Here is a 27,168-nt window from a genome sequence, read left to right as displayed (position 1 = left end):
TAAGCTTTCTCTTCTTCGCATTTTATCTGTAGATAAGGTTGTGAATGTAGCAAATATGAATTGCTACTTCAAAATGTCATGAGACTGCAAGCTTTAAACCAGCAAAATGTATAAAGTGTGCAAGGGTCTTAGTACTTTCGCAAGGCACTGTGAGTAGCATGAATATGTGTGTAATGAGTGGTCAATGTACCGCCACACAGTCAGATTGGCATCAGTCACTAAGTGGTGGTCTCTTTATATTTATGGCCCTATTGTAAAAAGAACATGTTTACCTGCAATGTCTTATCGGATTTTTCACCAACCTTGACATTCAACAGGTTAATTCACCTCCTCAATGGACTCTAATCAATTCTGTCATTAAAGTGGTGACGTAGTGCTTCTGCACAGGTCAGTCTCTCAGGTGAATAAAAAAATATTCAAAATAATGCCAAAAATAAGTTATTTTTTTAATGTACTTTTATATAAAATAAAAAATACTTGCATTAATAAAGTTTTGAGTTTTTATGCTCTGTATGTTTATTTTCTCAACAGTTACCAATGTGTTTACTGGTATGTGTTGGATAAGCTACTCTTGATAAATAGACTTTGTTATGAAATATCATATTTTTCTTTGGCACCTGTCAAAGAAATTGTTAATTCATGAAAACTAATTAAACTGGGCAGCACAGTGGCATGGCAGTTAGTGCTGCTGCCTAACCACACTTTGGTTCTGGGTTTGATTCCAGGCAGGAGCCCTGTTCGTGTGGAGTTTGCATGTTTGCATACCCCCCTTGTGTTGGTGTCTTTAACCTCCACACCTCTGTGGGTGTCTCCTGCAATGGACTGGCATCCTGTTCATTGTGTGGTCCCTTCTTGCACCATCGGCCTCTGAGACAGGATTGCCTCCACCATCAAGGTACATAAGCAGATTTTTGTTTTGAAGGCATCTGTTTTTTTCTATTGATGCTTTCTCCCTATACTTCAGCAAAAAGGATTCTCAGTCAATATTAGCTTATAATATTAAAATACTGGAATTTTATTCTTCTCTTTCCCATAAAAAAATGAGTATATTATATATATACTGTGTAATCATAAATAGTTTTCATGGATTAAAAAAAATATATAAATTATGTATTACATCCTGTAATAAATAGATGCTTTGTTCAAATTCTACAATAACATGTGATGATATGTCATTCTCTCCACAGTTTACAGACAGCGCCAAGTCTGTTTGTGAAAGAGCTCCCTTTATTACTCTACCCTACTGTGTGGACGTACATGCATCCATTGGGTAATTTTCAGTGATCTCTAGATAACACTGCAAAAGACTGCAGGGCAGTCTACTGAAGTCAAATGTATAAAGAAAACATTTTCCTGTATTTTGAATAATAAACTGCCATTTCACAGAAGAACGTAAATGTGTAGACATTTACCAGAGAAATGGTACAATTGATTTATTACAGTTTGTTCCTTCAAAAATACATCAGACCCCAAAAAAGCTTAGTCTTGCCTTCACAAAGTCAATGGGAATTCTAGATTTCTATCCAGTAAATGATCTTCTGCAGTTTGTGAAGCATGTTATTTTGATCTCCCAAGGCTGGTCATGGTGAAGTTAAAATTGAGCAGTAGTCTCCCTCTAGCGGCAGCAGTTTTCAATTCCTGAGTGTCCTGCATGTCATTTTCCATTTCCGTAATGAACAGATAATCCTGGTTTACTTACAAATGTTGTCTGGCGCACTGTACTTTTGATAACCAATTTTCCATAATGTTTCTCGTGGAATTGTGCTTCACTGTAATTAGAACGCAATTTCCCATACCTTTGTATTTTATACTTTTTTTACAAACAACAATGGAAAATGTCAAGTAATCACAAAAAACTTAGGAAGTGAGGGTGATGCATTGGTGGGCCAGACACCCAGAAATTCCTGTTTGGTATCCTCAATAACCAAACTTTTATCCCAGAGACTGAAGAACATGCACCCTTCAGATGAAAAAATGAGGACGCCTAAAACACCACAGCCCTGAATTGAAAGCATTACAGAGTTATGTTTGGTCCCATAAAATAATGTACTGGCCACCCCAACATCAAATTCTAAAACTTAATCACTTTTAATACAGACTACAATAAATGAGTCTAAAGCAGACAAAATTGATCTGGTAAAGCTTTTAATTCTATGTCCTGTTGTGAATATTTCTTGAGGTGAAACAACATTTTAAATTTTCATGTTCTGCAGAGAAGGACCATAAAGTCTGCCTTATCATTGTTTCATCCTTTATTTTAAACTGCCTTTAGAAAACTGCTAGACTGTACCAAATGAAGAGTCTGTAAACTGTAATAAGCATCCCATTGAATTTATTTTCATCCATGTTTTATTTCTTCTCACCTTCAATAGATCTAGTTTCCTTACAGTTAACGTTAGGTTAATCGAGTTAGAATTAACTAAATGATTTAGGATATTCCCATTTTATATTTTTGTTAACTCAGGTTTTGTGCTGGGGCTCCGTGTTCTCTGTAGGGGTCATATTTGCCATCGCCCCGGGTCTGTCAGGAATCGTCTGCCCTTCGTTGCTAGGGTTTGCTGTAACGAAGCTCCAGTGGTTAACCTCACGCTCGGCCTTGTGGGAATCCAGAAAGGTCTGAGCTGTGACTTCATATTCTTTTCCGTAAGGTGTCCTGTGAAAAAGGGGTACCCCTGTTTTATGTTGTGTCAAGAGTTATGGTCATCAGCCAACCCAACAGGGGACTAATCCCTCCCCCTTTCCAGATAAAAATAAACCGAGCTTGATGGGAGGACAAGCACCCCCTTTAAACTCAACACTGTTATTGACATTGTGATTTAATGTATGAATGAAAGGGTCATATAAATTACCATAGTAAATAGCCCCCCCAAAGATTTGCCTAGGAGAGTGCTGCTGTTATTTGGACATAACAATGGACTTTATAGAGTTTCTTCTACAGCCTAAGCTAATAAAGTTTAACCACAAACAGATATCGGTGTCCTTCAGTGTGACTATAAGACAGAACCTGGACATTTTTTCTAAACACGCGTATATGATACATTCTTCTTTTTTGCATTTCTGAAAATAAATTACCTATATGAATCATTTGCTTGTTTCAGCTTACCATATGATATAATTTCTGAGGGCGGCTAAACATTGATTTGTCTTGCAATGACTGATAAGCACTTTTGAATTCGCCTGTGAAGAACAAAAAGAAAAAAAACATACGCTTTGACAGAAACTCATATATTACTCCAAATAATAATAATAAACTTTATTTTATATAGAGCCTAGGAGCAGACATAACACTGGTTAAGTTAAAGCCATGTTGAAGGGCATTAGGCTTATCTTAAGGCCTTCCTATTGTGCAAATAGGCCAATACATCTTATATCACCTCAGTACAATGGGATGATCTCTCATATGCATAAGCGTGTAATTTGTATTATTTGATAGTTTTTACATAGTTGCGAGTTTGCATTTGAAAGCTGTGGAGGACAGCCACTGACTTCAAGAGCTAGCAATCAGTGAACAGGAAATGGACACAGATATGCTACTGTATTTGCTGGCATGTTGGCTGAAGAGGACACTACCAGCACACAGCAATTACAAGACTTTTTGAGTGTTGCCAACAGACAGGAAGACCTGGAGCCCAATTTTCTCCCCTCAGCCCAGAGGTACGATGGTTGACATGTGATGTGTTGTCACAGTGACATGGCTTCAGCTGAGGCTGGAAAATCATCTGCTCTCACAGAATCTGACCCCCAGGAATTGTTAACCAGTACTATTACTTAGGTACTGAAGTTCATAGCTTTTTAATCAGAGTCAAACTGTTCCCTGATAAGTAATTAAATAAAGCGGAGATAATCTGAAGCATTAAAATAAGAGTAATGTGATGTATATGCCCTTGAATGAAGACAACAAGATCAAGCTGAATTGGTAAATAACACAACAAAGTCTTACTGGCACAGGGAATCCTTCATATTCAATGCGCTCTTGAGGGTCGTAGTATACTGCCTGCCACCACGTCAGGAATGAGGGCTCATCGGTCAGGATCACCTCTTGTAGTCTGGATTTCTTTGCACATTTTTGGAATGTTTTATGATCACTTGCTAAATATAACTGCCAAAGAAGGAACAGAGAGAGAGGAGGAAATTGATTTACAGTTTGACAGGTATGGTGAGTGATCAGACTTGTTTACTCACCTTCAATCAATATGCAGTTAATGTCATTCTGGAACTGTATATACGCCATACTGATTTTCTTAAAATAAAGCTTTCACTTCAACCATGAACATAAAGTAATGTAAGTAGTTGTTTTTATTAAATATCTGAGAATACAATGAAACTCACTTCTCCTGCAAAGCCTTTTGTGGTTTGAAGAGAAAAGCTCTGATTGTATCTCAGGGGCTCTCCTACGGGACTCCCGTCCACACTGGTCAAGTGAGAAAAAAATAAGCAGAATGAATTAGGTCAATTGTCTTTCATGCATGGCTTTGTTTTCCACGCACTCGTGACTGGGCTCTCACCTCGTGATCACAAACGCGTTCCTTACGCAAGGTGTCAGGCTCCTGCTGGCGCTGACTTCGCAGGGCGCGCAGACAAAGGAGGCCCCGCGGAGCTCGCTCGCATCCGTGTTCATGCCGAGCGCTGCTGGCTCGCAAGGGGAGTCCAGGCTGGCGGAGTCCGGGTTCACCAGCATTATCACGTCCCCAAAGTGAACCAGCCCGTCGTTCGTCACTGACAAGTCGATCTGCAAGGGGACAGAGGACTCGGCTGTTCTCGCAGTCTAGGAAAAACGTCGCTTGGACAGTTAAACAATAACACTTAGCCCCTTAGCCTCACTTACTGTGAGGATACTATAGGAAAGGCGTTTGATCAATCAAACTTATAATGAAATGACATGTAGCAGGCGTTTGTCAGATTATAAATGATCTGCAAGATTATTAAAATTGGCACCATTTACAATAATCAGCCAAGCCCCCATAATAGTGTGATACAATCAGACAATCAGTTTTGTTGTTACTGAACTGTTCAATGCACAGTTGTAGATACTCCCTTCACAGCGAAGGTCTGGTAGCAGTGTGCTGTACTGCGATCCCTACAGTAGACGTTCGTCAAGGGCAACAGGTTTAAGCAGAAGTTCCCTGTCTGTTCTCGCATTTTTGTATCCTGTTCCTGATAGATTTAGCAAGAGTGTGAGCAGATTCACGATGCGGACAGGTGGAACCCTCCGAATCCCAGGAAAAGAAGCTGAAACTTCAGGATTGGCATTAACACATCACTTAGCATCCTCACATCCCTATCATCTTCATCATCATCATCAATAATAATTTATAATAATGGTGTTAAAGAGAAACACAACCTGACAGCACCTTCTTCAGAATATTCTGCCTCAGGAACCCTGTTCTCTGGACAATCAGTTCTCCTTTTTCCTTCTTGTCTAAGAAATCCTTCAGAGTGTCCTATGAAACAACAATTTTGAGACAGTTATATTAAATACAAGTCCAATGTTATTACAGACACAAATAGGTGAAGACAATCTTAGGAAAATAAGGGACGACTTGCAGATGATTGGGACAGCTGTACTGTATAGACACCTTTCCATTATTTCCCTTAGGGCACAAAAATAAATAAGCAGGCCTTCATACCCCACATTTAAGTATGAAATTAATTTTCCTCTTTCAGATTTTAATCTGATGACTTCATGAAATGATTATTTAAAGCCTGTACGATCTTAAGTTCACCTGTCCAGTGACTGTAATTTTTCTTTAGCGATTTGAGCAAACTGGTTGATACAGCCAAGGCGACAGACATACGGAAGTCCTTTGTGTCCGAGTATTAACGGGGTCGCGGATATTCGACACCAATGGGTGCCAGACCTGGATAAACCCTGTCTTTCCTGGATTGTACTGCAGCCGGTTTCTTATTCACACGTTGACATTGATTTTATATTCGTAGCATGTACGTTTTTTTTTAATCAGTTCAATTCTGTACATTTTGAATGAAACTTGCAATTGGTACCGTATCACCCCTCTGCCATTTCTAAACTGCTGCTGAGCTTTACTCAGCCCGGGTTAACCGAGGACCTGGAAAGCTCCTGGACACCGCAGAGCTCGGTCTTCTCCGCTGACAGGTTTGAATGCAGCCTTACCTCTTCAAGGGTCACATCTTCACTCCAGTTCCCGACCCGAACCCTGGCGCTGTACGTTCTCACGCTCATGGCGGAGGTAAAACCAGGTGCAGACGCGAGCTGTGTCCGTGTCTCCGTAGCGCCCTGTAGCCTCTGGAGGCTCAGCTTTGTTTACACGCTTCCATGGTTACGGCTGTGACGTACCTGCGGCGCGACAATACTGTAGTACCTTATGAAACTTCTATTGACAAGGAAAGTCACTTATATTTCTATGAATATGAAGTCAGTTTTTATATCACAAAATCCGATTTATTACCATATTTGACTAGTGTGGGAGTACAGTATAATAAATAGTACGTGTATTTATCCTACTAATTTATTAAATTTCATTACGTCATTCATTGGCCTACTGTACTAATAATCCCCATCTATAAATTTGCCCTCATCAGCCTGTTCTCGTCCCCACTCATAACTGATGTGAGTTACTAGCGCACTATGACTGTCGTCGCATCATCCAGGTGGGTGCTGCACATCGGTGTTGGAGGGGAGTCCCCATTACCTGTAAAGTGTTTTGATTTGAGTGTCCTTTAAGTGAAAGGAATTATTTCCTCGCCATTAGCTAGCTGAACAGGAACTGTTGCATTGAAACTACTGAGCACAAGTACCTAACCTGTTGATGTGGAGAGAAAGAGAAATTTACACTTCGACGATGTGCACAGCTTACACAGTGTGACCGTAAAATTAACAAGTCTGGTTAAAATCTCTACAACAAAATATAGCTGAGTAACTAACTTTCGAAAACACCGATACCGTTTTAGGAAATCAGTCGGTAGCTTTAGAATTATTTTTACAGCTTCTTCCTTGACAATGCAAATATCTGCAAATAAAATCGTATCTCTGTCCCTCTGAAAACAAACATGACTCCCAAGGCCGTCACCCAAAACACACACAGACATATTAATATCTGCAAATTTTAGTTTTCAGTCCTAAACCATTTTTTTTTTGTAAATCAATCAAGAATTTGACGAGCAAATTAAAGACTTCTCTAGAGTGTGCTGCCCTCTGCTGTGACTAAAGCAGAACTACATGGGGTGGAACAAGGTCTACCTATGACAGAATATTTGAAAAACTGAATGTAATTTATATACAGCAGTTCATGTGGGTAGCTGCGTCACCATACGTAGGCTGTAAAGGTACACTCGAAGAAGGCTCCACAGACGAAACACTGTTTTCTTTCTTCTCTTTTCAGCATGGAATAAACCTATTGCTTGTTCATTTACATACAGCTATGATTTTAAACATATTTACCAATAATCGGTATTTTAAGGGTTTTATTACTGGTTAAAAAAATTCAACAAAACAACTACAGTCTTTTTTCATCTCAGTTTACACACACACACATATATATAAATTGAGAAAAGAAAGAGGAATTTAAAAACTTTTGTGGTCCTTACTCTATAGGTGCTTTGACCAATTATCTACAACTGTCTTCATATGTGCAAAACCCTTAATACAATGAACCACACTACTCAAACCAAGAGTAAAATTCTATAACTAGCACAAAATCTAAAATCTAATCAAAATCTAAATGTACTGAATTCAGCCAACTTCATTATTTATACTGTAAATGTAAGTAACTGTATTAAAACAGTAAATACTGTGCATTTTCCTTTTTGATGATTCAATCAAATAAAAAACAAGTCATGTTAAATAGGTTTTCGATAAAATCATAAGCTGGCCCTGGGTGTGTGTGTGTGTGTGTGTGTGTGTTTGCCCTGCAATGGACTGGCGTCCTGTCCTGGGTGTATCCTAAGTTGTGCCTGTTGATTGCGGAGATAGGCTCTGGTTTACGACCCTGAATAGGACGCCAGTCCATCTCAGTATTGTGCTGTCTTGATGATTGATTTTGTGACCCAGTAGTGTCAAATGGAAATGAGTACGTGTGTAAACAATCTTTAGTGTGATTGAATGATGCATGGCAGGCATTTTTGAGTGTGTTCTAAACGTGGTCTAGACATCTTTAAGAAACTGACTAGATGATTAAATGTTTTACAATCTGGTAATTAAACATGGTGAACTGCGTCTACAGCCTTGAACTCTGCAACTCAGTTTGGTTCATTGTATTAAGAGTTTTCCAGTGGGCATCCCATCCAATGTGTATCCTGCCTTTCACCCATTGCTTACTGGGACAGGCCCTAGCTCCACCACGATCCTGAATTAAATGAAGCAGTTAGAAAATGAATGAATGAATGGATGGAAGGATGGTTTGAGGTCTGGAAATTGTGATATCCAATCAGGAACCTTATTTTCAGTTTCCTTAACTATTTGGCAGTTGGTTTGGAGGTGTGCTTTGAAGTGTTATATCCTGCTAGAGCTTTTTAGAATACAATACCAGGCCTTAAGATAGTATAATATCCCAAATATACGTATGATATGTGCAATGGGGCTCAGTCTCTCTTTTGAATTTATGAATCTGTCCATCTCTCTATTCTAGCTAGGCCACCAGGACCAGAGGGAACACAACAGTCCCATGTCCATATTTCATAGGGGGATGACATTCTTTTTCAACATGAACTTTATCTTTCTGTGTAATTCATATAGCTAGTAGCTGCCATTCGGTGTAAGTTACCCTCTCGAACTAGTCTTCTGAACTCATATTTGAATAACATTATTATGTCATCTGCCTGATGTCATTGTACTGATCCCATGACCTTGAGCCTGTGGGTGATCGACATCACAATTTTAAATGGTTTGTTTTATGGATTATCTACCTATATTTACACCTGCTGGAGTTTCTTAGATTGATAATCTATACCTTAGATCTTTAGACAAGATGACATTCCCAATAATGATGTGTTTTGCTTCTGATTTGATCTTCCTTATTTATGCAGTGGAAATCAAAGTGTTTCCTGGGATATGTAAAATTAGTAGACAACCAAAAAAAACTTAAGTATTACATATTTGGCGCTTGTTTTCAACAGATGTATAGGGTGTAAGGAAATGTTCTGTATTAAAATATATTTAGAAAAAGTGTCCAGTTATTTTTGACACATATTTTTGTGACATCCATTATAATTTTTCATGTTTACATCAATTTATGTGATTTGCTTTGCTGTTTGTTTTTTTTTGCAAAATCAGGATTGTTACATTCATTACTAATGAATGAATAAATATAGAGCTAACTGCAAATACATATGAACATGAGGTGTCAGCTTGGAGTGGAGATGGACTGGTAAGGTTTTCCTGTAAAGCTGACCTGAAGCGCAGCTGTGCAGGGAGAGAGAGAAGTGTGTCGCCTGGGAGTTTTTTGACCTGTTACCCAGTATAGGAAGGTGGAGGCTGTCCCTGCTCTGCCACTCTGGCATCTTGACAGCTGCGAGCATGCTCAGATGCAGCAGGATGCTGGGTAGACTGCTGCTACTGCTGCGTCTGTGAAGGAAATGAGCCGCACCTCTGTGAAAACAGGCACAACATCCTTGGTAAACAGGCAGCTGAGGGGGCAGACCTGCTCAGCACCACGGCTGCTGCCCTGTCCAGCTCGAGGATGTGCTCAAGTGTATCGAGACACGCCCACTTCCACTGCCATTTACAGTACGTGCTGGGATTATTTTTAAACAATAGCATGCTCTAGTAACACTCCCACCCGTGCACGTGAGGGAATTCAGCTGTGTTTTCTGCTCTCAGTCCCACCTCACAGGGCTCTCAGTTTCACACGGTCAAAATAGGTGTCTCTCTTTTGCATTTTTAGATTACCAGTCACTTATTTTAAAAGCTCAGTTTCTTTTAAGTTATTCAGTATATAGTTTGTGTGAATGCGAGAAAAACATCTTTTTTCAATCTGGATGGCCGAAAGCTATGCTAAGCAAGAAATAGCCGGGCTAACAATTGTATCAGAGAAGCCCACTCAAGCCCCTGAAGCTGTCAGAAACTGTCATGCTGTTCAAAGACCTGGTGCAGGATCTCTGGCCCTGAGGAAACAATTTTATGATATCAATATTTTTATCTTCTCTTTCTGTTTTTTCCAATATCTTAGACAATGAGCAAAAAAATTAGATGATTACAATTTTTAAATGTATCACCACTGTTTCAGCAAAACTTTAGACCAAAAGCAGAGGTTGTTGACTGGGGAATTAATAGGTTTCTACATCCTTAAGTAATTGTGTACAAAGCCTATCCTGGAATTCACAAACCATAATCTGTTTTGAGGACAGTGCGGGAAAATGTTCATAATTTGCATGTTTTAATTCAGCATGTTGTCTGGGCTGAAATCCTAACAGTGTTTCACCCTGTTACTTGCTGTGTATATTATATATGCTGCATGAAAAAGGCCTCCAGCTGAACTGGAAAGGATGACATCATGTAAACGTTCCCAGGAGAGAGTGAGTTACTGGTGGTTCATATTATCCTTCAAAGAAACAGTCGAGTATGTAGTATATAGAATGCAAACAGCACTTTCAGGACCAATTTTTTAGATTAAGTGCCCCTGAGAACTGGCCTAGGATTCAAATCTTGTGACTTCTGTAACATACAGGTATTTATAGATACAGTAGTGCATTAATAAATAAAGTTTGACATGTGACAATTTCAAGTGATAATCACTTCCTTGACGTTTGACTACAGAAAATAAAAATATCCAGGAGCTATTACTGTGCATTCTGCATTAACATTGCAAACAGTAAAAATTACATAATTGTATGTCAAAGAACAGATGTATCATTATGCATGACTTCATTTTGACTAGGAAATAGAAAACAGTTCACCCTTAAATTTTTATTGATCCTTTGAGATTGTATATACAGTACAGTCTATAAGTAATGGAAATGGCATTTTATTTACATTGGTTGTAGTTTAAAAAAAGATTGTGTTTCTAAATGTGCTCATTCAGCATTGAAATACTTGGCACATTCATTTAACTCTTACAGTAGTTACATTTAAGAATTCGTTATTGGCTACGTGGCATCGGGCCTGTGCATTTAACCTGCTATCAGCTGTGGAGCACCGCTAAAAGCATGGCTCTGATCAATAAAAAGGTTACTGTGCTGAGGTGGCTGAAAACTTCAAAAGATTTGTTCCCTTTCTTTGGTGAGCTCCTTCTGTGTTCCAATATAGTGGTACTGTCATATTCCACCTAATACCTGAACAACCAGAGGACAAAAGTGTGTGTGGAAGTGCAGTTAAATGAACAGAAGGCACATCTTTCTGAAAGTTACAAGTGTTGAGTAAAATTAACAAGTATTAATCAATGGCATATTCAATGCTAATCTGACATGTTTTCTTGAGTTGTTAGGATAATTAAAGAAGTATAAAGCCAAACCTTTTCTGATGGGAACTAAGTCCAATGTGACACAGGAAAGCTTAACCAAAAGCAATCCTTGGTGTTTTCCTGCACAGTCCGATATTGTAGTTTATTTTTTCTCAAATGAAAATGGTCTGGAGCAGCAGAGTTAGTGCTACCTCATCACAATTCTTGGATCCTGAGTGCACATCTGTCCTGGTGTACCTTCTGAGCAGAGGTTGCATCAGTTTCTTCCTACCAACCAAAGACATGGTGAGGTCAATTGGTGTCTCTAACATTGTCCCTGTGTGTTTGTCCTGCAGTGGACAGGCAACCCAACTAGGGTGCAGTCCTTCCTTGTGACTGATGATTCTGGGATAGAAACATCATCCCTTATAATTCTCAACCTCTTGTGTTTGTCCCTACAACACCGATAGGAATTTGTAACTACAAATGGCAGTTACTAATGCTGAAATAAGCTGACATCAGAGTCCGGAAGAGTTGTGCTCCCAGAAGAGGTGCAGTGCATGAGCTCAACAGGGCTGTCCCTCCTGCAGCCTCATCCTGATGGGACAACATTCCAATGGGACAATGCATGCACTTATGCTACTTATGTTTCAGTGACTTCCTGGGAACTGAGAATGTGTTGAAAATCGGACCGGAATTCGTTATGCTGTGGATATGCTACTCTGCAGACTGAGCCCCATTGCACATCTGTAAGATGAACTGGGGTGAAGTGGCAACAGGGAACACGCACATGCTTGTTCAGCCTCTATGAAAGGAATGAGACAGAGCTGCATTAGATGTCATCTGCGACCTTGTGCCATGCACCATAGATAATAATAATAATAATAATTGCTTACGCTTTTCTGGACACTCCACTCAAAGTGCTTTACAGGTAATGGGGACTCCCCTCCACCACCACCAATGTGCAGCCCCACCTGGATGATGCGACGGCAGCCATAGTGCGCCAGAACGCTCACCACACATCAGCTATCAGTGGGGAGGAGAGCAGAGTAATGAAGCCAATTCATAGAGGGAGATTGTTAGGAGGCCATGATTGAAATTTGGCCAGGACGCCGGGGTACACCCCTACTCCTTTCAAGAAAAGCCCTGGGATTTTTAATGACCACAGAGAGTCAGGACCTTGGTTTTACATCTCATCCGAAGGATGGCACCTGTTTACAGTATAGGTGTCCCCGTCACTACACTGGGGCATTAGGACCCAAATGACCCGCAGGGTGAGCGCCCCCTGCTGGCCCCACTAACACCTCTTCCAACAGCAACCTTAGTTTTTCCCAGGAGGTCTCCCATCCAGGTACTGACCAGACTTACACCTGCTTAGCTTCAGTGAGTTGCCAGTTGTGAGTTGCAGGGTGATATGGCTGCTGGCCACACACAATATTACCCTAGGACACCCCCAGAAGTTCAACCCTGCTCATGACAAATGTTAATGCTACCTATGTGACATGTGTGTTCAATAAAATATCAGTGCACTTCGTAGAAAATAGATTCTGTCATTGTCCTGATAACAGTATGAATCTGTTGTATCACTTACAAATACATTTCTTTTAATATTTTAATGTTACAGAAAGAGCAGGCAATGGAGTGGATTAGGAAGGGCTGCCTGTCAAGTTGCCCTGCTTCCGACAGGAGAGTCTCTGTACAAGATAGCACCGATCGTGAGAAACACTTAGTTTCCATGGTTAGATGATGATATCATTTTTACTGCAATACTGGGAATTTTTTTTTATTGTAAGTTCACAGGTGGTGGGCATTTAAACGTGAATATATTGTTTGCTTAAAACAATAGGTCAAAGTGTGAAGAAAATATAGCAAATGGCCCACCTTCTGAGAGCTCTAATTAGGCCTGGTTACAATAAAAGACAAGGTGGGGCTTCTGCGAGTGTGGAAGATCCAGACTGTGGGACATGGGGAAGGGCGGGAGAGGGCTCTGCCCTGCAGTTCCTCTGGGGATTCTGTCAAAACACACAGACACCGGTGATTGTGACTTGCAGGGTTGGTCCGCCAGAGGGTGGGGTGTGAATGTTACAAAGACACTACTGTCCTGCATGAGCAAGCATGCTCTTACAGAACGAAATACCCCAGGACACAAGACATGGTCAAAGTCAGAAAAGGGCACAATGTGTCAAGGATCCCAAAAGTCAACATCAGCCAAGAGGAAAAGGGAAAAACTGAAAATAAATGTCCCTGAGCAAACATCTGCTTTCCATGAATCTCTGTTGTGGAGTTCCAGTGCACGTAATTTTAAATTAACAATATAAAGCATATAAAGTTAATTTAAATTAACAATATAAAGGCCTATCAACAACAGCAATAAGGCAATGAAGTACTGATAAAAATTGCATGATCCCAGGACAGATCAATTAAATTTGATGTCCCATGCAAATGATGCATGTCCAGTTTTTCAAGAGATTGTTTTCAATCGAAATGTGAATGCTCAAACTGAATTTTTAATGGGTGAAAGCAGTTGCATGTCAGCCAAAGCTGCAAAGGAAAATTAAAAATTAAAATGTTAATTGCACAAGTTTTTTTAAGGTATTTTGGTTAGTTATACAAGTAGTTGAATAGCTTCTGTGTACATAACAGTGGTGGTCTATCATTATAATATAATAATAGTGACAATGACACTGAATATCCCTTTGAACAAAGCCAATCCTTAAGAAGTGGATCAATACCACCTAAACATATCATTGATCCAACTGTACCTGCAAACTGAGCTTTGAGCATGGAGAAAACGGGTAAGGGATGCCACCTTGAGGCCAACGTAGACTTGGGAGAAAATGTCCATGCGTCAACAATACCCATCCATTCTGCAATGCTGATTTGTGTTTATTGAAAAAAATTCCATCTTCATTCCATATGACAAAGCATTTTACAGGAAGTTTAATAATGCATTGTAAATATGTAGCAAAAGGTTTTGTGGTGAGACACAACAAAATTGAAACTGTTCTGTCTAAATGCAAAGTGGTACATTAAGTGCAAACCCAACAAAAAGCATGAATCAGTCAGCACCATCCCTTCTGTCAAGCTAGTAGTGGCAGCAGTATGTTTTGGGATTGCTTCTTATCAGCAGGAACTGGAAAGCTTGTGAAGACAGAGGAGAAAATAAACTGAGCAAAGTGCAAGCAAATCCTAGAGAAGAACATGTTTCAGACAGCTAAAGACCTAAGTCACGGAATGAATGAGAAGAAAATTCAGTTTCCCACAGGACTGTGATCCAATGCACAAAGCTAGAGATACGCTGGAGTCACTTAATGAGGAGAAAGTGAAAGGCTTGAGGGATCCAGTCAAAGTCATGACTTGAATCCCATAGAAACTCTGTTGCTAAAAATGAAAATTGTTGACCAGAAATTATGTCCAACCAACTTGGTAGGTGTTGAGCAAATTTATAAAGAAGAACAATGCACCATATCAGTGTGCACAAGTATAAGAATCTAATCCAAAAGGCTTGGCTGCCAAAAGTGCATCTAACAAGTATTGATTCGGGGGCTGAATACTTATGCAACCATCAAGTATTACTTTTTTATTTTCCTTTCCAGTTTATTTTTTACATTTAACTTCTTTTACCCACAATCTGTGTTCACGTTGTGCATTCCATTTTTGAATAAAGTTATTCACTCTAAAAAACTGTGATTCATAGAAATGGAACATTACTGGATAGTGGTAAACACATTTGCATTGGATGCTGTACGGTATGTGAAGAGAGTTACAGTTAGAAGCTGGTATTTATTCAAAGACGGTACTCTGTGTTTTTTTTTTTTAATTCCAACACCAATATCACTGCATTGACCTTGATTTATTTGGTCAATTGTTTAAGTTTTCAAAGCCGAACACCAATTAAATACAATACAACGTTTTATTGTTCTGGCTGTTTAAGAAAACACATTTTAAACCAAATTGGGTCTAGCTATTTGTTTGTTGATGAGCTGAAATCCTAGTGCCAGTGTTTTCCTGCTTAACTGTGCAGTGCAAGGCACAGTGCCAGGACAGCATCTACAATATGATTCCCTATCTAGGAGATGTTAGCATCTTGAATCACCGCTGTTCCAATCACACTGAAAACAGCCAGAACCATAGGATCATATTGTGCCTTACAACCCTGCAGCTTGATTAGAAAATGTAGGCCATTGTTTGCCATTCAGAATATCAGCATTCTGATGTGAATTATCAGTTCATAGGAGCCATACAATAACACTGAAGAATGTGCCTGCAATGTAAATGTGACAAATGCAACCAGCCTTTATTTCTGTTCTATTTCTTCTTCAATCTTTGCCCTGAGTTGCAAAGTTTTAGGATTCCCTTGTGTGTCTAGTCAGCCATGAGATGATATAACTCTTAAGAATGTCAGTCTTTGCATTCAAAGAATTAGGAAAGTATATTATTAGCACAGAAACAAATTTCACTGCCACAGAGTATCAAGTCTCACAAGACAGACATTCATCTTTGCAGAATCCATACTAGGACAGCTCGGTTTTGGGCTGCATAGTGAACAGCTGCTGTATTACCATATCAATCATGTTTTTTTAATCAAAGGGCTTCCAAGACACACTTGGAAATGAATCACAGAGAATCTCTACTGTTACAAAAGAAATTTAAAGCTCATTGCAAATTTTCAGCTTGTCAAATTAAATCTTTAGCAGGAGGGTGTGCACCAAATACAAGGGGCTGCTCTTTTCTATATTTAGATTTATTGCTGCATTTTGTGTTCATCTTTGAGGATCAGCCCTTTTTCCAATGTACAGATAGAAATAGCACACAGCAAATGGTACATCCTGAATGACTCCCTGGAATGCACAGGTGACCACGACTTGAGCCATCTGAATTTAATCAGACGTGCCACTGTAATACAGTCCGTCCATACTCATTTTGTTATGCTTTTAAAAAAAATATTGACAGCAGTGCTTGATATACAGTATAATGTTCTTCTAGCATATTTTAAATAGATATGCATAATATCTTAGGTTGGAAACACATCTCATTAAAGAAGACAGCAGGTTCCTTCCCTCTTTTTTACTGAACATTGACTGCTGAAAAAGAAATGAACTTACCGTAATTCTGTACATACAAAAGGTAATTGGATACAGTCATAATTAGCACGTAGACACTCTCACATATCTGATACAGAGTTATAAGTAATGCAGGCTTCTCACAAGCTAACTACTAGCATGAATTACCTTCTTGGAAATCTAAGTAATTTGATCACATATTTATAAATAATAGATCATGAAGATGTGTTGTAACTTGGTTATTGTTCCAGTGCCCTTTTACATTCAGCAACTGCAAAGATTGTAGAAATGATTGCAAACTTTTCAGGTCTAATGTACACTTTTACATTATGTAATGTAAAATATGTAAAATTGCATGATTTGAAGATCTTTTGGCTGAATTATTGTAAGTTATATTTGTTTCTGGATTTCTAGTTCAATGTCCAGCAGTTTCAATGCCCTAGAGAACTGGCTCTCAGTCCAGGTTCTTGAGTACCCCTGTGTTTGCTTGTTTTTGTTCCAATTGTGCCCTGAATCAACAAATACTGTTTGCTGCCTATACGCAAAATACTTGCTGTTCAGACTTTTTCTGCACTCAGTCGTGGGTTTCAAAGGAACTCTATTTAATGTGAATAAGTTCCAAAAGCTTTAGCACACAGAACTTCACGCAGTCTCTCCTCAACATGCTAATCAGGTCTTGCTTTCTGTCTAAACAGTTTTTAATTAGTGATCAATTTATGATGCACATAGAAAGATGGAAATGAAATTGCATCAGACAACTCCCACAGCAGATCAGTGTCTTTCCTTTTGCTTAAGACCAATTGGTGTTATTTCAGTCATCACACCTAAAGAGGGCAATCCAGAAATGTACTAATTAGCTCTGGGTTAATAACTATTAGAGTAGTGGCTTTTGAACAGTATGAAAAGTGAAATAGTCTGTCATTAAGATCTCACCTGAAGCAAAAGCCAGCAGACTTATGAGTCCTCTAGGACTAGGACTGAGAGTCACTGTCCTGGAAGACTACTGTAAATCTCTTGTAAAGTCAGGTTAGTGTTTAAGCCCGAGAGGTCATTTACAATGGAAAGTACAGTAGAACATTAATCAATAATCAATTAATAACCATCAATCAATTTGGGACCAGAGCAATAATAACAAATCACTCTCCGCGAGAGTCACCTTCTCCTCCTGTTGAGGTTTTGCAGTACGTGAAAACATCTCAACTAAATTTTCCCACTTGATCTCAAGCCGTCATTGGCTGCTTTTGTTCAAGATGCGGAAGTGACACGTGTTTACAGTAACAGCTCCCCAACAGAACAGGATATTGGTCTAAATGCTGTTTGGGGAAAAGAGGATTTTCTCCCTAGATGAGAAAATATGACATCACAGCAGGGATGGGAACTAGTAACTCCAAGGGACTGGGATAGGCAAATTTTCCTCCTTTAGCAGGAAATGGGCGAAACCTTACTACAAATCATTACTCAGACATTTTGTGCTCCGAAGGAAATGTCTTCTGATAGCGCGAGCTATTGGTTTCCTGTTGTTCCTGTCCAGTTTTGACTTTACCAGGAATGGTGAGGAAGGGCAGATGAACCAGTGTTACTCACAGATCCTTGTTTAAACCAAAAGTTCAGTTTAAGTACAGCTTTGGGGACGTTTGTTATTTCTACATCTGAGGTGATTCTGATATCAGAATACACAATTAAGAGAGAGACTTAAGAACTAATACTTTTCCAATAAGTCATTGTGGTTTACAGTATGGATTTGGATTATTTAAAAGCACCACTGGGAGAACATTAAACCATATGCTGCTCCTCTACACTAAGTGGTCGGTTAGGGCTGTGAACACCATGAAGCCAACACAGTTTGTTCTAATTGAGTTTTATCAACATTATATTGTTCTGAAAACAGACTTATAAAATTATCTAATTTTATCAAATGTTACGCCTTGAAGGTAAATGGTGAGTTAATGCCCAATCTCTTTGATAACTGTAATAGAAATAATTTTCAAAGTCACACACTCATACACAGGCATATTTTAGTTAACAGGCCTGATTCAGATACACCGACTTTATCACCTAGCCCACAGCAAATATTACAGGAATCATGTGCAGTAAATTTTTATTTCCTTTATTCTATGAATCCTGTAATTCTAAGTCATTAATTTGGCCTCCCTTGTTTTTCATAAAAACACCAAACACCACCAAAAATAGCTTCCAACTAAGATTAGAATATTAAGAGGGAAGTGTCTGACATAAGCATTTAGTGTTACACAATACTGGAAACTGGAAAATCCATTCAATAGACGAAAACACCTTTTGTGTAACACGGATATTCACCTTCTCCCCAAAGAACTCCCTCTCACACATTTAAAGGAAGTCTCAAATAACTACCTGAACAGGAACAGCAACAGCGAATCTCTTTAATAATGTGACAGAAAATCCAGCAAGCAGGGCTTACTGAGAAAACGTTAAACGTTCACCTTGCACTGCCTTAATCCAGAAAAAAGATCATTCCATTCTACACTGAAATGTAAAATATACACCTAGAATTTAAGCGGACAGTTTTAGATTGGACACACCACATTCACCAGTTTTTAGATATTCCGTTTGCATCTGCAACCATCTAAAAATCTAGGAAAATAGAGCTACAAGCATAGAAAAAAACTTTATCTTTAAGTACAGCTCTGTAAACATTACAATTTTTAGGAAGCGGAAGCTCACATTGCTGTTTAGCATTCTGTATGTTGGTGGCTACTGATGTAATTACCAGTTTCTCTGAATTTATTAAACTTTGTTATTGTCCAAACCCAAACACAGGTTAGATGTTCTGCTAACAGTGTTGTATGTTGTGCATTATATTTTATGTTGTATTCAATTAATTATGTGCGAGTGACAGATATGCTATAACATCAGAAAATTTATAACCTGGAAACCTCAAAACATGAATTCATAATAACATTTCATTTAAAAAGGATTAGCTGAGTTTCGCTCTGGCTGGAGTCCAGCAGACAGCAGTATTGTTTTAATAGAATGTGTCGGATGGTCTGCTGGCCCCATTAATGTTGGCAAGATACATTTCCAACTGAAGAGTTGTACTGAAGAGAGAGCCTGCAGACTTCAAACGGGAACTGGGCGGACTGGGAAGTTCCGAAGAGCTTATCTAAGCCGGAGATAGCAAATGGAACAGATTAGGGTCTAGTCAGGATGGGTAGCAGCTTTGAGCTTTCTTCAAAGGCAGCATTTGACCATAATAAAATTGGCTTAGCTTAGGTAGTCTCAGAGTATACAGTATGTCAACAGTTGACATTAAGGTGCAGCATGGAAAAACCTATTTCCTTTCCAAGAAAATTTGAATTTATTTTGGTGAACACAATTTTGATGTGTCCATGAACCCATGCTTACCTCGAAAGATGTTTTATTTTATGGTCTTTTATGCTAATCCTACACATTCAGAGTATAAAGTAAAATCAAGCAGCAGTTCCACAAGCATTATCAGCTATTTAAAAATGCTCCCATAGTACCTTTGCCCTTCTAAATTAACACTTGGGTTTTCATCAATGTTACAAGATTGCGATAAACCCATATATTGCAAACACATCTTGTTATTAAATGTCAAACTCATGTGTTAATTAGAAAACCTGTATGTTTTAAATTATTATTGATACAGTAGGATTCTACTGCCAAGACACAGATTATAGAAGAAACTGCATATATCAGAGTACTATTTAGAGATGCATCAGATGCAGCATTTTTCCACATCACAAGTTTAATCAGGGATACTGTATAATTGGCCTTTCTGCAAGCATCACTATGCTCTAATATCTCCACAAAAATTAACTGTTCTTTAAATTGTTTTTTGTTTTCCATTTTCAAAATTCAATGGACCTGAATCTTTACAGTTTTCAAGTAAAGAGGTAAAAAGGAGATGTAAATGCATTGGCATTCATGAAAAAAAAACAAGAACAAAGCTGGTCCTTTAATTCCTTAAACTGTTTAGCTACTCCCTATCCTCTCTCACAATATTGCAATTCAAAATATCTTTCCTCTGCTGTTTTTATAGAATGTAACCGTATATACAGAACTATAAATAAATTACAATAGAAAGCTTCAGACACTGAAGTTTAGGGTGTAGGATTGCACTAACGCACTCCTGTTTCACTCAAGAGGTTCATGGCTTTATTTTAAGACTGCTTTACCTACTCAAGGCAGAATGCTAACTAGAAACCATATCACGTTCTGAAAAAAATATCAGGAGATTTTTCAAACGGGTGACATATCAGAATACACATGAGATATTTCAAATACACAGAGAAAACATGGTTACGTATATACAGTAGTATACCAGTAAATGACTTAAAGAACACAACATGAATAGGATAAAGCAATGCTTAAACTGCTTCTGAACAAGTAGTTAACAAAAAAACAACCCCACTTTATTTAATATTATTGTATTTATAAAATACAACTTTTATAAAAAGAAAACAATCAAAATCATGAATTGTGTCAGTGTGGCAGAGTTTCAGAGTAGGTAGCCAACATGAAGACAACACAGGAAACCCTTTAATGTCCCTTGCCCTCACAACAGATTCAAGCAAAAGACCCACTGCACAGAGCTGCATAATGTAACTTTTGCCTAGGAGCAGCTGTTGGCTATAAAACACACTCTAATTAAATAAAACTACTGATACGTGCAATAAGGAAAATCACTCTGACTGCTACTATTTGAAGGGAAGAGGAGATAAAGAACTGTAATGAAAAAGCAGATTTATGTCCACACTAGTCTTGAGGTAAAGAGTGCCTCTACCTTGATCTACTTCACAGAATCACTGCCGAGCTCACCGCTCCTCTATTGCTGGTCTTACTACCCAGGAACACAGCTGTGCTTGTCATATGCTGCTCAGTATAGAAAAACATCTTAAATTTGATTCAATTATATATGACTGTCACATTCTAATTCAATTCTCCCTACAATAGTATCCTGTGGAATCATATAACAAAAACGGAGTATTGCTTTAAATGTAAGTTTATCATGTATGAAATGTAATGTATTATGCATTCTTCAAGAAACACTTTCAAGGCTACAATATCAGTGTATCCAAAAAATCAAAAATCAAATTTTGGACAACTGCACTGTTCTTGTGACTTCTTTGCCACGTACTTTGTGTTTGAAATCTTTTAAACATTTCCTAGAGAGAACAGTTGACATAGCTTCGAAATGATGCAGTTGTGATTCAGACCATCTGCACAGGGCTCAAATTCTTTTGTTACGAAAAGGTTTGCACAGCAAGCCTTGTTTTGTCCCCTTAGGCCCTTCCACCTCATTCAGATGTGAAAAAACAGTAACAATACTCTTAACAGCTTTGTCACTGTTATTAATCCACACTGTGGGAGACCAAACATTTTTAAGTTAGCTTTTGTTTTGGTCACATAACTTCCAAATCCACCCTACCAACTCCAACATATTTTTACTACTCTTGTCAAATACCATCCAAGGCATATAGTCTTACTGGCACTTACACGACACACAAACATACTGTATGCAGAAAGAGGCACAATGGGATATCAAATCAAATAAGGAAACTACCCTCTTATATAAGTAATGATACTGATGTCTACAATCCCTCTCTAACAGACTCTCTGCTTCTCAAATTAATCTTGAATTGCAATTCAACAAAAGTACATTATAAGGCATTTTTATTACATGATTTAGCATGATATTTTTATGCAACCATTTCAGTAAATTCTGTGTAAAAAATGCAATGACTTTCCAATCTTCTTATCCAGTAAATAAGACAATTATTTAATTAAAATCAGACCTTAATTTCTGTACTGCCATTTTAAAAACAATCTGCAGCAGCTTTTTCCTGAATAACAGCAACAACACCTGCATCAAGATTCTTTACTTGTTTGAAAACAATGTTCAGTGACACTTTGTCCCATGTGACAATGCACAAATTCAGCTCCTTTGCAGTGAAGAACACCACGTAAATTTGTCAATTTTACTGTACTTATGAAGCAAAATAAAGGAAGTATCACATTTTGCATCTACTCCAAAATATTAGAATCCCACCTTCTCTCTGTCAACATATAAAAACTGTTATTTTGTGGTTGTGTGCGATGTTTTTTTCAAAATGCTGCATGCAGAGGGTATTTTAAATCAACTTTTCTTTAAAACAAATCAATATTTCCCCTCAAGCTGCTTGGACTGTTAAGCACAGACTGAACTGACAGCAGGGTATATGAGAAACAACATTTTTTAATAGTTGAAATAAATACTCCAGTACATGCATGATCAAAACACATTAAAAATACTAGTAAGTCTGGTAAATAGTGTAAAATCTCTAGAACACACAGCAGCTTTTACCCATTAAAATTCACACATGGAAAACAAACACAACTGTCATTCTTCTCACTTCTACACAGCTGACTTACTTCTATAGAACACTATTTCATAGGTCAAACAAGTGAAGCTACATCCATCATTTCATGTTGTTTTCAAATGTCTGAAAACTGAGGTAAACTTTTTGAAGATTTCAATATTTCCTTGAAAACACAGGGCCTATGGTGAATGCTAGTAAAATTTCTGGGGGGAAATTAACAGGCTTTCATCACATCCAGCGCGATAAAAGCTGTGATTTTATCTGTAGTAAACTCAGATTGGTAAGCAAACATCACCAAACGACTTCCATGTTACTAAATTCTCTACTCTGGGTTCACAAGGGTCAATCCAATAAACTTCTTTGGTATATAAAATTGGCGGTTAGGCGTTATAGATTCATTCTTTTACAAAGTTTTAATTCACAGAATGGGAGTTGACTGGCGGTAAAGTCCTGGGCGAAGATCGTTCCCTCAGTGCCTGAGACAGCAAGTTGCACCCATCAGAGACAGCACACGCCGAATTCCGGAGCCTCTCCCGGTAGTCGGGCATCTTGGTGCTATTTTCCGGATGTTGAGCTATATCCCTGAGGCCTTGAGTCAGGAGAACGCAAGCTGAAACCACGCTCATTGCCCCTCCAAGGACAGCTGTCTGCACCGCCTTCCCCTCGGGGCTGATGCTGGCAGCTTTGCCCAGAAACTGCGGCTCGGTGGCAAAGCCCACCAGGGCGTGCACGGACTGCACGAGGGGTCCGCTGAACAGCACGCAGCGGTTGCGCGCCAGCTCGCTCGGGGAGGTCTTCACCTCCTTCACGCAGGCCAGGAGCGCCGTGGCGCTCGTGCTCATGCACTTCACGCTCAGCTTGAACTGCTCCTTGGCAAACTTGTCCTTGGATTTCTCGCTGGCCAGGATGCAGGCGTCCGTCAGCGTCTTCAGGTTCCGGGAGATGTGCTGGGACACTTCGAGAAGGAGCTGGGGGGTGAGGTCGGCCATGGGGGTGATCCGCAGGACGCTACAGTTCTGCTCCACCTCGTGCCTGCACCGGGTCACCTTGTAGCGATCCACAAGCCCGGCCACAGAGGGCTGGGACCCCAGGGTCTCCACGGCTGCCAGGTAAGCAGCATGTGCTGAGCACTCAGTCAGAGAGACCACCAGGTCCCCCATCTCCAGCAGCCTGTCTCCAACTTCCGCGAACTTGCCCATATTGAGCTGGCTCTGGATATCGTGAGTCAGGATGGACAGCTCCTTAGTCCTGGCAATGATGGTGTCCCTGCATTTCTCAAACGTCTCGGCCACCATGAGCCCTTCGGCGCTGAGGACCGGTCTCGTCTCGCTGGACAAGAGGAGCAAATCCGCTACGAGCTGCATCTTACCCTTGCAAGCGTCACAGATGGAGGACAGCTTCTTCCTCTGCTGCGAGCTGCTGCTCAGAACGCTGGACGACCCCTCGCTAGCCGATTTGCCTGAGCCACTACTAGCCATAGTAGTGTGGAGAAGCCGGTTCACTGGGCTTGACAGACAGGCTTAAGCAATACACTCCATTGCTTGGGCTCGGAACTTAAGACATTTTTGTCAGGAAAAAAAAGGCCTTCAACTGGTTTGAAAAATCCAGAACTGTTAAAGTGGCAAAACAGTCTTCCTAACTGTCCTTCAGAAGTTGTAATTTCTAATGTAAAGCTAGCAATTACTATAATACTACCAAATTTGGAAAGTTTTTTTTAAAATAAACTACAGGGTGCTGAATTTTAGAAATCCCTCACAGCAAATTAATTTGTAGCTAAAACGAGTGAGTCGTTCATACAGGCTCACTCAGATCTCCTAGCTTCCTCATACAGTACACATTTTTGTGTGAAGCTGAGGAGGAGGACATTGGCCTAGCTGTCTTGCACACATCCGAGTGTGAATTGTTTTATTATTATTAAACTAAGGCATGACAGCTTAGCTTTTCAAAATCAGCAAGCTAAGGAACGTTTACTAAGGTATAGCCAGCATGAAACAATCGACTCAATGTACATTCAGAATGATACAGACCCTTTTTAAGAAAATAAAAGGCTGTAAATTACAGGTTACCTGCAGCTCAATTTCTCTTCTGCTGAGATTCAGTACTATACAGTTCACTTGTGTATTTTCCTTATAATTCACACTTAAAAAAGGCAGTAAAAGGTTTTTCCTGGTTAATGCCCTTAACTACAAAGGTGCGACCTTTACCTTTTCCCTAAAAACGCCCTGTTTTGCAATTGAAATATTCACAGGTTGTATCTTGCTGTAATACAATATTTATGGATTTGACATAACCACCTGAAGTTGCACTATCTTAGTCTAACAATCTCAAAGAAATGCATGAATTAAAAAAAAAAGACTGCAGTGCCACCGGGAAGCCTTCTGCTTAGGCAAAAGTGCGGATTTAACAACAATAACCGATAAAAAATAAAGGTAAAAAAATTACTTTTTAATATATATTTATATATAAGAAAATAAAAATATAAGTAAAGTATATTGAAGTTAATGTGTTTTAGCCAATGATAATGTGTCCTTTCGCCTACTTTGTGTCTAGTAATTTGGAATTGAAAGTACCTGCTTGCGGGAAGGCAGCAGGGTTTCTATGCACCGTGTAATAGGATGTGATGGAGCGCAGTCTGACCGCCCTAAAGCGCCCAGGACGCACTCGCATGCCTCTTGTAACACGACCACCGCCAGAACAGCTCCGAGTGACCTCACTGCGCTTCTCCTGCATCATCGTTCCATTAATCTTCCAAAATAAAAGCCTCTAGTATCAGAGCAGGCGAGCCAGCTGCGGTGGTCCTCTCTCGGCTTTTAATCTTTTCCTTTTCATACAAAATCCCGTTATGTAAACTAGTTCTGTCTGCAGGTACAGTCCCATGAGCATGTCTTTTGTTCAGACGCCTTCTTTAGCAAGCAGCGGAGCACGGTTCACTCCTCGTCCGGCGTCTGAGGCGGCGGGTTTCGCTTTTGAGATCATTTTTCCCCCCCTGTACTCAGAAGCGTGTTCCGATCAAAATGATGTCCCTCCGGGAGCACCCGCCGCAACTTCCCCCGCTCATGTTCACTGTGTTACTCCTCGGATCAGAAGTGCCCGTGATTCTTTAATGGAAAGTCGGTTTACAGAGCCTCCCGCGGCATCTTCTGTATCAGGAAGCAGGAGGAGGGTGTGGCCGTACTTTCTTGATTGTAACAGCGAGACTAAGGGGGAGCGCTCACCCACCAAAATAACTGCAACTTTCAGCTGTGTTTTTTCCAGCCCACTCACGGGCTTAAACGGAGACAACGAGGCCGGTCGAGATGTCCAGACACATCCCCCTTTTGAGTGTTGACGCACTTCCAAGTGGCAGTTTATTTTCCTTCGGATTTCTGCAGTTCCGATTTCAAACCCTAGTGATCCTTCTTCCACAAGCCATCCCTCTTACAGAGGCCCCGGACGTGGGTGCATCCGACTGCCGGTGTAAGGACAAAGTTACAGTATTCCTCCCAAAGAAGTAGCGTTCCCAGACAGGACCGATCGCCACCCCCCCCCCCACTTCCTTCATCGGCTCCTCTTCTTCTTTATTGGTAGCTGTTGTAAAATAAAAAATCATAGATGAGTCATGGTGCTTACGTTAAAAAGCACTTTGTACACACACAGTGTCACTGAAACAGCTTGAAGATCTTACTAACCAGTGCCTTTGCTGTAACCCCAGTTATACCACAATTTTGTGTTGTGCGTCACCTCGTTACGTTTTTTCTCCCCCAAGCACATTCACGCTGTATGCAAATAGTGGAATGTGCGACCATGCAAATATTTATGTTTTAAAAAGATATATCAACGCCCCATTTGAAAATACTGCAGTTTAGTTTGTCACAACGGTGTGGGCACATTGTGTACCAGGTACATTTGCACCTTCTTCATAGGGTGATTCTGTAAAATCCATTTAGTTTGATACAATTTACTTATTCAAATTCTTATGTCTTTCCTGTTAGACATGCAAAGCTGCTGTACTTACGAGCTCGCGCGGTGTGAAACTGGACCTCTGGTTATTTATAAGAAATGTTGCTTCTTATTTTAATATTGCTTAATGATTTAAGACATCTGATTGATGTTAAGTGGATTATGTTACTGGTCACAAACATAAAAAAGTACCTGGACATATCCCTTCTTCTGTAAAGCTTTGTATCACGCCTTCGTAAATATGCAGTAAATCTCCTATTATCCATCCTTCTGTAACCAAATATTGAATCATAATAAAATCATCATAATGGCCTTACTGCCGTACTGCAGAAAAAGCGTGTGGCGATTTAGTGTATTTGGTATCTGGATTTAATCCGCGCGAAGGGAACAGCAACTTTTTAAAATTCCTCCCTACCTCTTGACATTTTTAAAGTAAATCATCTAAAAAACCACAGA

General features: G+C 39.6%; 2 protein-coding genes across 2 annotated transcripts; both read right to left on the bottom strand.

Moving 5' to 3' along the window:
• Positions 1–2,315: 2,315 nt before the first annotated feature.
• On the bottom strand, positions 2,316–6,283 carry cfap161 (cilia and flagella associated protein 161). The gene is made up of 7 exons (XM_006628665.3): positions 6,131–6,283; positions 5,352–5,441; positions 4,506–4,729; positions 4,330–4,411; positions 3,941–4,099; positions 3,104–3,177; positions 2,316–2,653 (listed from the first exon to the last, which is right to left on the bottom strand). The coding sequence occupies exons 1-7, from the start codon at positions 6,197–6,199 to the stop codon at positions 2,461–2,463; spliced, it is 891 nt and encodes a 296-aa protein (XP_006628728.1). The 5' UTR covers positions 6,200–6,283; the 3' UTR covers positions 2,316–2,460.
• Positions 6,284–22,631: 16,348 nt separating this feature from the next.
• Positions 22,632–27,099, bottom strand: tlnrd1 (talin rod domain containing 1). The gene is made up of 2 exons (XM_015343056.2): positions 26,905–27,099; positions 22,632–26,340 (listed from the first exon to the last, which is right to left on the bottom strand). Exon 2 carries the CDS (start codon positions 24,249–24,251, stop codon positions 23,187–23,189), a length of 1,065 nt encoding a protein of 354 aa, XP_015198542.1. The 5' UTR covers positions 24,252–26,340; positions 26,905–27,099; the 3' UTR covers positions 22,632–23,186.
• Positions 27,100–27,168: the final 69 nt, after the last annotated feature.

The sequence above is a fragment of the Lepisosteus oculatus genome, chromosome 5, assembly GCF_040954835.1.
Source record: "Lepisosteus oculatus isolate fLepOcu1 chromosome 5, fLepOcu1.hap2, whole genome shotgun sequence".
NCBI lineage: Eukaryota > Metazoa > Chordata > Actinopteri > Semionotiformes > Lepisosteidae > Lepisosteus > Lepisosteus oculatus.
This window is presented reverse-complemented; position numbering and strand designations above follow the sequence as displayed.